Here is an 11,426-nt window from a genome sequence, read left to right on the forward strand (position 1 = left end):
ATAAAGGCACTATTTCCACATACAGTTTGGAATTATCAGCAATCATGAAACCACACAAAAAATTAATATACATTAAGTACTTCATCTTCTGATGGCTTCCTCTGAGCTTCCGTTATCACGGTCTTCTCCTCATTTCCTTTCTTTGTATCTTCCTGTATTGATCTCTGCCTTTTCATCTCTTAAAAAAAGGGGAAAGACATGTAAAATTATTATAAAGCTTGATATTTGTGTATTGAAATGTGGATTTTACAGTATCAGCTTTTCCACACAGACACATATATAATTAAATGCTATTAAATCATAAGATGGGAAAACATCTTTTAAAAAAGTGTTCCTACCTGGTCTAGCCTCAACATATTGACTAAAAGACTGAAGCTGGGTTTTCCTGACGGTAGAATCTTTGCTGAACACAACAGGATTTCTAAAACGTTCAGCTGCTTTTGGTAATCGCTCAACCCGGAGATCCTCCGCGCCATTCTGGAAGTAAAACAGCGCATGGTTAAGTGTGGCCTGGTCCTACAAACATGAAATGAGACATGATGACAACTTTCCCTGATTTAAGGTAATGCTGACTTTCTGGGGTAGAAACTTTTGGAGAGAAAAAGATTTGAAAGCATTCTGGAGAATTCAACTACAACTTCTGGGGCTTATAATCTTAAACTTTGAGGGACCATGGTTTCAATGGAGGATCGCTCTCAGTCACTTTGATTCATTACCCCTGTGAACCTTTATGTATGCCATCAATGATATGTATCATTTAAAAGCCTCCGTCTCTTCCCCCACTATTCTGCCCTATCGCACCGTATAGTCCCACAGACTTGTATGACAAGACGAACTAGTTTCTAATTTTATGCCCATTGAGATAAACTACTAATGCTGGATGAAGGCTAAAAGGTAGGATTATAATACTACCCCACCACACTGTATTTCATCAGCTATAACTTTCCAAAGCCAGATTTGTAAGTAAGCCCTTTACTGCTAAGGAAACGACAATTATCTTTTCCAGAGCTTCCTATGTTAATACTGGTAACAAATTCAAATGGTTCTATCAACAAGAAATATCCCAGAAGACTGAACCACTGCAGTGTGTGGGAGCTGCAGATACCGAGGCGCTGTGTACCAAACAAATATTTCATTTTATACCTAATCTTTTATTATTTTTATTAAGTGTTTTGAAAGTAAATAGGGAAAGGCTAAGATGCATGACTAATAGCTAAGCCTGCTGAATGCTGAAACTGGTTATCAAAAGCTACCAAGACTTTGCCCTTCCTGTGCATTGAGACAATCAGTAATGAGGGAGTCCTCCACTGGCCTATTCTCTAGCCTCAAGGAGGCCTGGGATACACAATCCTCCAGGGAAGGTAACAGTTTATCCTTTGCCACAAACACAGAATGCCTCATTTATAAATGTGTAAACTGCATTTTATTTAAAAAAAAACAAAAAAAAAAGAGTAAGAACCCAAACCAGTGCTGAAAGCTTTGAGAAAACAGATGGACTCTCTATATGTTCTTTATAAGCATCATTGAAAAAATTTTAAATAAAAAGGTCCATGCAAACATAAGCAGTTTAAGACACACCTTTTGTTGAAAGAACTTTAAAAATTGGTATATTGTAGAAGGCAAAAAGAGTTTCACCAAATTGAAACAATTTCAGCATACAGATAAAAATACTTGTATATAATGTTTTCCAAAAAGTTATCTATTTACCATTAACACAATAGCTATGTAGCTAGTGTAGGAAGCACTTTTGGCTACCATTTATTTATTTAAAATGTAAATTCTATAGTGTCATTACTACAACTGTCCAACAGTCTAAAACTCAAGTCTTTACCAAGATAAACAAACACTGCTAAATTTTCTTAGGTCTGGCAACATGTTAAATATCAGTGCGATTAGCCAGCAAATCCCATCTTAAGAAACCTTTTTATGACTAGGAACTTCTGCCACTTTACAAATGTATTCTTCTAAACCCACTAATTCAGTTAGCCTTTTCAATCCATTGTATTATTCGTAGGCCAGCTTCATTCCGCATTAAATCCACTGCAGAAAGCTAAATTGAACGCAAAAAATCAGACCTGATCCAGGCTTTCTTTGTTCAAAGACAGAGACCAAAAGTCCTCTGGTGCAGCCACACACTTTCATCACCAATTTATAGAAACCGACAGTATGAGGGAAAAGCAATGAAAGTCATTGTTTTGGGACTTCAAAGCAGCTCTGTGTCAGAGGAAGGAAATCCTTTCAGTCAGCAGGGCAGCCCCCACAGTCCGCAGGTGGGTGAAAAGTTATACAGCACTGGAAGTGCCCTAAAGCCAGAGAAATAGGGATGATAAAATGCAAGGGAAATGGAGGAAGGCTTGGGTGGAGATATTCCAAACAGTAAAAAGGATACAACTACTAATATTAGTATAACAGGGAACTTGTCTAAAGTCCTACACGAGACATAATGGACCATGGTACAGATCACCTTACACATACATTTTCTGTCACACCACCAACCTCAAGGATAGTAATCCTGATAAATAGCCCAAGTTCTAGTTCATCAAAGCTGAGAGGAGGTCGAGGATGATCTAAAAATACTGGAGTTCTCTGAACAAGAATTTTCTTTGCAAAATATACTTACAGATAACAAGTGAAAAGTAATTTCTAAGTGACACTTTCCAGTTTTATCTGGAATGTCAATTTTATCAATTTAAAGGGGCAGTTTCTCAGAAAGCTAGTCTGTAAACAGACTTACATATTCAATGTCTAGTTTACTTGGCACTTAATACAAAAGTTGGCACCTTTATGTGGACAATTTGGATTATACAGTACCTGTGGAAGCGAGACTCCATGGACACCAAGTAAAGTAAGAGTTACCTTAACGTCTTGCTCTGAGCTCTCAGCTAAAGCTCTCTGGGCAGCAGTGGAGAATGAATCTGCCACCTGTGGCGGAGCTTCTAGGAGTTTCTTCATCTTCAAGTCCACCATCTTAGTGTTTTGTTCTGTTAAATATGCAAATACCATGAATAACTGAGTGGGATGCCTTTCGCTGTGTGTAGGCTAATAACTTTTAGTAACATCATAAAAATAATAGTATATTTTTAAAAGAAAGAAAAGGACATTAGCAAAGAACATACAGTAAGAGCATGTCAGACCAACGCATGCGGAATTCTCTCAGTGTATATCAGCATTCTCCCCTCCTCAAATCATTCTCCTTAAAAAACCACAGTGAACATGGTCCATAAAGACTAGGAAGTTATAACGAATAGGAACTATGCTTTTCTGAAATCAATGCCAATATGTACATTAATGTACATCATAATGTACTTCATAGAGTACACACAATAAATTATTAAAAACAACATATTTAAATTAAGGGGTACATTTGATTGTAAATTATATTTTACAGTTTCTATTATTCTAGTATACTTAATTAATAATACAAAACCACATTAAAAGAAATTCCTAACATGACCTCAGATAATCATGCACACACTGTTAGAATCCAGTGTTTGTGTGTGTACATACATTAGAAACACCCAGCACTGAAACTGGGTATATGTGTACTAGTATCTTCTTAGATAGCAGAAGTAGAAAGTAAAGATTATGACAATTTTTTGTGATATTTTAAGTATGGGTTGCAATGTAAAAAGAAATAAATGGTGGCTATGATTTTGAAAAGCAATTATTTAAGTCTTTTAGCAAGTTCATTCATTTTTAATAAAATACTTCAGAAACAAATGGAAACACCAATAAATCTACCTAAATTAATTCATTCAAAAGAACTTTTAATAAAATGGTGTAAGACATGCCAAACACTTGGTGAATGGTATTTTTCATAAAGATTAATAACTTTTCTAATTATAAGGCCCTTAATAAATTTTATTATCATGACTTTCATGCAAATTGCTCAGTTTATATTGCCAGGCTTCTCTCTTAAACAATATCTGATGAACCATGGTCAAATCAAGATAAAGATGAAACAACTTATTATTAAAACATTATGACTTATATACATATTAAAAAAGGAATTTTGGGGAAAATAAAGCAAGGATAAAAATCATAATATATTCTAATTGCCTCTAGGTTCCAGTTTACATTTCCATTTCTTATTGCCAATGAAATAAAACATAGCTGTGAACTGGAAAACCTATTCTATGCACATATTAACACTTAGCGGTATGCTTGGGAGTTGTAAACAACACATATCAGTTAACTTTAAACCAGAAAACTAAGATGTATTTTATTCTTTGGTATACACAAAGTGGGAATAGTGTTTTTAAGTAGGGTAAGAATCAAGCCTAGTAGTTTTAAAATGAAAAGTATCCCACCAAAGGTGCTCTTGTTGAAATGAGTACTCCGCTCACCTAAGCAAAGACTCATTTGTCCTTCCTTCACCATCAACAAAACATTAGGCCACTGATGACTCTGGTGTTCTATGTTCGTAAACTGATGAAGACCTCAAGGCTGCACCCGTGAGGTCCTCAGCAGTGAAGGACTTGCCTGGTCCAGGTGAAGGTTTGGTGGTAAGGGTGGGGTCGGGAGTAGATGGGGTGGGTAAGCAGCAAGCAAAACCTTTTCAAAAAGAAAAGTCAGACACCCCAGTTCTACAGAATTTGAAATAGAAAGAACTGATGAGTGGTCCTAATTTTAGAGTAAACACATTAGCAACATCCTGAAACAAGAGTGTTCTCTTGGACTTGCACACAAGGGAATGGCTGGTGTCTATATTTTTGGGAGGGGTGGGTGGGTAGAGTCTTTGGGAGTGTTCTTCATGGTCAGAAAGATCAATTGTTTCTTAGAGAAATAAAAGTGAGACTGCAAACCAGGAAAAGGATTAACACTGGGGGCCATGCAAGGAAAACAACATCTATTCTCTCTCCCTTCAGAAAAAAGACGTATTAGCACCTTAGTCTCCTCATCTCTAGGTCTAAAAAGGTCCCCCAAGATTTTTAATGCCTGGGAGGATTCAACTCAGCAAGCATTTCTGAAATTCTACATGTGTGCAAAATTGTAAACTGGTTACTAGCTGTTAGTGCATGAAGGCAACACATACAGGATGCTTGCCAATTATTATTCTACCAATAAGTATCTTTGTATTTTAAACAGTATCTTACTATGGTCAATTAGCAATGTGAACTACTGACATAGGATTTACTGATATAAAATAGAAGACTAATTTAACAGCAGTCTATATGAGGTGTTCCTAACTAAAGCAGCTGATTGTAAGCAGCTGTTAGTATGCACAGACTAATTTATCAGCAGTGATAGTTAAATACTTAAGGAAAACATGAAAATTTATGAAAGAATATGACTAAAATGACTATTAATTCTAAACTGAGTCAGATAATTTGATCTACAGTTTATGTTGTTGTGGTGGTGCTGATTGCACTTGAGTCGAGCAAGACTCATAGCAACCCTATGAAAAAAAGGTCTGAAGCTTTTTCTATAACTATCATCATTTATGAAGTTCATAGAGTTTCTAGAGGTGTGTTGGAATTGGATGTCACTCCTGCTATATCTGCAGTATTTTATGGTTTCTCCTAACCATGGCTTCTCAGGTCATATCAAAATATTTAGGTTGGTACAAAGGGAGTAACTACAAAATACCTAAAAATGGTCTCACATGACATATAATGCCAGAGTGAGTCTTATTCGTAAGAGAACATAGACTACAATTCATTATTCTACTGCTAATTTTAATAGCTAGCCTAAAATAAAATTATAACGTAAGATTGATGGTGGGCGGGATGTAGCGTAATGACTTGGGAGGAGATGAGATGTAAAAAAACTAAAGAAAGAACTTATACTACTGTTATTAATGATGTAAACATAGCTACCAAGTTCTCCATGCAGCAGGACACACGACAGTCACAACATGAAATTACCAGTAGTTTCAAGGTCATTTTCTAGGTTAGTAAGTTCATCGCCACCTCCTACAACAAAGCCTTCAGGAATCTCCTCGTTATTATCTAGCTCAATATTATCATTTTCATCTGTAGGAACACGTAGCAATAATGTTAGTATAGTATTTCTACTTTTATATCCTTTGCCCAATACACCAAGGGGGAAAACAGTATTTTAATGAAGTATTCAAATTCAGGACAGACACAGAGAAGCTAGTTAAGAAGGAATTCAGTCTTAAGTCACTTTTTTACCACTCAATTAACATTTACATTTTACATTATAAAAAAATTAATGGCCATATATAACGGCAGATGCAAAGTTTTTGACAATTTGTTATACACTGTTTCTGAATCACTGAACTTACTATGTCCTTAAATTCTAAAAGGTGATCTATTAGTACTCTCTAATAACAGCATGCAAAAGTAAAGCTAATTTGGTGACAGAGTAATAAAAAAATATTTTTAATGTCTACATTTTTATTATTTATTAGGCATAAATGTATAAAGAAATAAAAAATTCAATTCACGTAACCATATATTATTTGTATGAAGCCATAAATGCTTTAGTAGTGTTAAAAAATTATTGTCATAAAAACATGATGGATAGAGTTAAGAGATGAGACACAAAAATCGACAGTACTTTTATACAGAAGTTTAGAAACAAGTAAGTCAGAAAATCTCAGAAAAGCCAAAGGGAGGAAATTGTTCATAATTAGTTACATGGATATGTGGAAGTCTTCTATTTCTAATATCCTTAGTAGAATAATTTAGGTCATAATGAATTAAGAAAATGCTATTTTTCCCCCCCTCCCCAAGTGTAGTGATAAAACTGGCTAAATAACTTTGAATTCTACACATTTGAAAGGAGCTTTGGTGGCCTAGTGGATAGAGTTGTGCTGCCAACCCAATGGTGCTAAGTTCAAATTCATCAGCAGCTCTGCTGGACAAGGATGGGGAATCTTCTCTCATGAGCTTTACAGCCGCTGAAACCCCAATGGAGGATCAAGGGGTTTTTTGTTTGTTTTTTAATTTTTATTTTACATTGGTGTGCTTACAAAGTTCATATGCATTATGTTGAACACTATTCTTTATTCACATTGTGTTTCATACAATCATTGCCATACTTTATGTCCTATAAAATTGATCACCATTGGACTATGCCCATCATTACCCTGTCTTTTCAAGTCCCCCACGGATCTTTCCCATTTCCTGCCCTCCCCCCACCCACTAAATTGTGCAACACTGTGGTTTCATCTGTACCTATCCTTAGCCCTCTGCTCCCACCTCTATTCCCTTATGGGTCTCTACACGTATTTTGCTAGTTGTCCATTTCTACAATAATGGTCCTATGCAGTATTTGTCCAGTTTTTTAAATTAGTTCCAACTCAACAGCAACAAGTGAAATGTATGAGTGAAGACATCTGAAAAGGCACAGCAATAATGAGTTAGGTCCCATCAAGTCAACTATGTCTGCGATAACCCTATGACCAAGAGACTCGAGCTGTGCCCTGCCCTGTGTCATCTTCACGATCTCTGATCTGCTCGACCCCATTGTTACAGTCACTGTGTTAATCCACCTCATTGAGGGTCTTCCTCTCTGTCCTAACCCTGTACCTTTCCAAGCATGAAGTCTTTTTTGTAAGGTTCTGGTCCTTCCTGACAATGAGTGAGAGCAAGTGTCAGCATCCTCGCTTCTAAGGATCACCCTGGATACACTTCCTTCGACATGAATTCATTTGTTCTTTTGGCAGTGCAAGAGATAGTCAATACTCTGCCAACGCTACCGTTCAAGAGCTTCATCACTTCTTCAATCATTCTTATTTACTCTCCAACTTTCAGATGCAAACAAACCAAATGAGGGCTTGGGTCTTTAGGGAGCCCTTGTGCCCTTGAACATGCCAGATGTAGCTTTAAATTCTGTTGTCAATGGTGCATTTTTGACAAACAGCTGTTTAACTCTGGGAGTTGAAGACAATGTGGGGTCACTCTGGTGGCCTAGTACATGCGACCTAGTGTGAAGGGAGTTACATGAACTCAAAGGTTGCAACCCTCTCCACGCTGGTAGTTAAATCCACCAGGGGCTCCTTGGCTGAAAATGGGTTATTGTCTCCAGCGCAATTTACAGCCTCAGAAGCAGCCAAAAGAGGGTCAGCAAGGAGTCAGTTTTAACTCCATGTCAGTGAGTTCAATACAGCAAACTTCTTTTTCACTGGATAACTCCTATTAATAGTGGGGTATTCAAAAAATATTTTTCCAATTAAGAAATCCCAAAGTTCAAGGCTCGGCTTAATTCTTTAACCTTCTTCCATTCCCCTAAAAATTTTTGTGCTTGACTTGAAACCACCGATTTGACTCCCAAGGAAATATATATTTGTAACACAAAGCTCAACACCTCTGAAATGGTGAACTGGATGGACTCCTTGCGGACCCTCCCCTGAGCTTCTCAGGCTGGAAGCTGCACTGCAGCAGATGACCCATTTTCCTCCCTCTGAACAGCTGGTGGATTCAACCCCGTAAGTGAGGCTTTAGATTAGCAGCGTAGCTCCCTATGTATCAATGGTAATACTTAAAAGTTTATTTGAGACTTCCCATATTAAAAAACAAACAAACAATCTCAAAAACATTACATAATTGCTAAAAGCACTGAGAATCATTGCCTACCCAAGTTAACAACCATCCTTAACTCATCGCCAGGGCCTCTTTTGCCTTGCATTCATTAGCGTCACACAACATTATGGATGGAAAGACTTGTTACTATTGCTATAAATGCAAAATGTCAGATAATAAGACTACTGTTGATAAGTGAGGAGTGGGTGTAAAACCATGTAGGACCAGTAAGTGGTAGGGAGTAAAACAAGTAACAGTACAAACTCAGAATATGGGAAAATTACTGTACCAGTAATACCAGGAATTATTTCTTGGAAGAAATTAAATTGAGTCTTAAGAGACATATTTTAAAAGTACATCTGCACTGCAATCCCAGAGGTACATGGTTCGAATCCAACAGATGATCTGCCGGAGAAGGAGCATTAACCTTCCCATAAAACTCCTGACCTAAGATGTCAAACTGGAGAACAGAGAGGTGCCCAAACTGGAGAATTATGACCTCTAGGGCAAGCAGTAAGAAAACCTAAACTTAGGAGAAAAGAATTTCAGAGTGGGTATTGCCATGTTTGAAATTTATTTGACACTAAGGGAGAGATACTGAGGAAGGTAAAAGAGAAGCCAGGATTAACTCTCCAGCCTCAGTAACCAGAGGGAAAGGCATGAAAAACAGCTACGTCTGAAAATGTGGTTGGATATGCACACTGCCAGGTTCCAGCAATCTGCAGCAATATCCAGGCAAAAGAGAAATCCTGACATTTCTCTGTTCATGATCCACTTATACAGTGCTGCACTCCTATGTGATAGCAAAAGGTGCCATTCGTTTCCTCTCCCAGCTGAAAGACATCTCTGCTTTGCTGCCATTCACTGCTAATGCTGAGCAGGTTAACTCACTGTTTATATAAATATATATCGTGCTAACCTTAGATAAAAGGATTATTATTTGGAGAGCAAGAGTAAATATTGAGCTCTTATATAGTTCAGGTCTTCTAAAGAATAGATTTCCAATTTTTTACCATTTACTGACTTCAGTTTTATGATAAACTCTTGAATCCTTTTCAATAGTTTAACACTGCACATTTTTAAACACCTGTGTAAATGTTCCAACTAGCAGAACTAAAAATGCCCACGTTTTTATAGTCACATACATACACACACAAAAGTTTTATGTATGTATGTTTAGGATATTAGATATTAAAAATGAATCTTTACAGCTAACTATTGAAAACTCCACTGTTGTTATATGTTGCTGAGTTGGAAACAATGCATAGTTGACCACCCAGTGGGTTTTCAGAGGCTGTGAATTACACAGGAGTTCTCTCTTTTTTTCCCTATGAAAGCTGCTGGTGGATTTTGAACTGAGTTTCTGAGTCGGCAGCACAACTCCTTAACCCACACACTTGGCCACCAGAACTCCCTGCAAACTCAGTATGCATTAACAAAACAGAAAGGACATTAGAAACTTTGAACACCACATAAGCACCATTTCAAGAACAGATGTGATGCACTGAAGAAATACTGATCAAAGGCTGGGTGAGTTAACGAATGACACCAAGGACATCATAAAAAAAAGAAACAAAAAGTCATTAAAAAAGAAAAGAAAGGGGGAAAATTATTAATAATGGATAACAGGAGAGACTATAAAATTTGCTCTAGAACCTAGGAGGAAACCAAAGCAAAAAGAAGAAATGAAATAAAAAGGCTGAAGAGGTTTCAAAGGGCAGCTAGATAAGACAGAACAAAATACTTTAATGATAGTTGACATTTCTCAAGCAGAAAGAACTGAAGAAAAACCTTTAAGCCTCAACGTGCAAATATTGAAGGAGTCTATGGGCAAAATATGGAACAATAATGGACACATCAAAATATGATGAAAGGAACACAGTCACTGTACCAGAAAGAACTGGTAGATGCTGAGCTACTTGAGCAAGTAGCATATGATCAAGAACCATCAGTATTGAATGAAGAAGCTGAAACTGCACTTGAAGGCACTGGAAAACAAGAAAACCCTGCGTGGGAACTGACAGAGTACAAACGAGGAGTTTCAGCAAACAGACGCTGGGCATCCTCACTAGTCTAAGCCAAGAAATTTGGAAGACAGCTACCTGGACAATGAACTGAAGAGGACTCATATTTGTATGTATTAAAAAAAAAAAGTCCCCATCAAACAATATCATGAATATCACATGGAAATGTGAAATCCTGCTAAGGAGTATTGAAAAGTAGGAGCAATACATTGATTGCCAAGAATTCAAGCTGGATTCAGATGAGGTTCTGGAACTGGAGATATCACTGCTGACGTAAGACAGATCCTGACTGAAAGCAGAGGGTGCCAGAAGGATGTTTACTTATTTCTATTGGCTATGTGAAGGCATTTAACTATGTGGATCATAGTAAATCATGGCTAGGATTGAGAAGACTAGAATTCCTGAACACTTAATTATGCTCATGTAGAATCTGTACATGAACCAAAAAAAACCCAAAAAAAACAAACACACACACAAAAAACCAAAACCCCCCCAAAAAAAACCAACCCAACAAACAAAAACCCACCAGTCATTTGGGTAGAACTAGAAGCTTCTGCAGGATTTAAAATAAAGTGTGTAACAGGGTCACATCCTTTCACCACATCTATTCAATATGTACACTAAGCAGCTAATCCTAGAAGCTGAAGTTTATCAAGATTGTAAGAAGACAACAACAACATGTGTTATGCAGACAGCCCAACTTTACTTGCAAAAAGTGAGAGGATTTGAAGATAAAAGCAAGGATGGGCGAAGACTACAGCTGTCTATATGGATTATAGCTCAACATCAAGAAACAAAACCCCTCACCAACATTATAATAAATGGAGAAAAGACTTGTGCTATTAGAAATCTACTTTTAGTTGGCCTCACAACTGACACGATCAAAGAATCCCAGAATATTTAATCGTGC

The 11,426-nt window shown here is 37.0% G+C and overlaps 1 protein-coding gene across 3 annotated transcripts in view; it reads right to left on the reverse strand.

The window, feature by feature from the left end:
• Nucleotides 1–11,426, reverse strand: part of EHBP1 (EH domain binding protein 1) — a 411,111-nt gene that overhangs the window by 53,163 nt on the left and 346,522 nt on the right. For 2 of the 3 annotated variants that reach the window (XM_006880956.1, XM_006880957.1), the window contains 4 exons: nucleotides 5,868–5,975; nucleotides 2,857–2,981; nucleotides 339–477; nucleotides 72–178 (listed from right to left, as the gene is read on the reverse strand). In XM_006880956.1, the coding sequence (XP_006881018.1) occupies nucleotides 72–178; nucleotides 339–477; nucleotides 2,857–2,981; nucleotides 5,868–5,975 (479 nt within the window). The remainder of the gene's footprint in view (nucleotides 1–71; nucleotides 179–338; nucleotides 478–2,856; nucleotides 2,982–5,867; nucleotides 5,976–11,426) is intronic. The other variant, XM_006880958.1, reaches the window with a different exon arrangement.

Source organism: Elephantulus edwardii, unplaced genomic scaffold, assembly GCF_000299155.1.
Source record: "Elephantulus edwardii isolate Elephantulus edwardi_28Jun2011 unplaced genomic scaffold, EleEdw1.0 scaffold00011, whole genome shotgun sequence".
Classification (NCBI taxonomy): domain Eukaryota; kingdom Metazoa; phylum Chordata; class Mammalia; order Macroscelidea; family Macroscelididae; genus Elephantulus; species Elephantulus edwardii.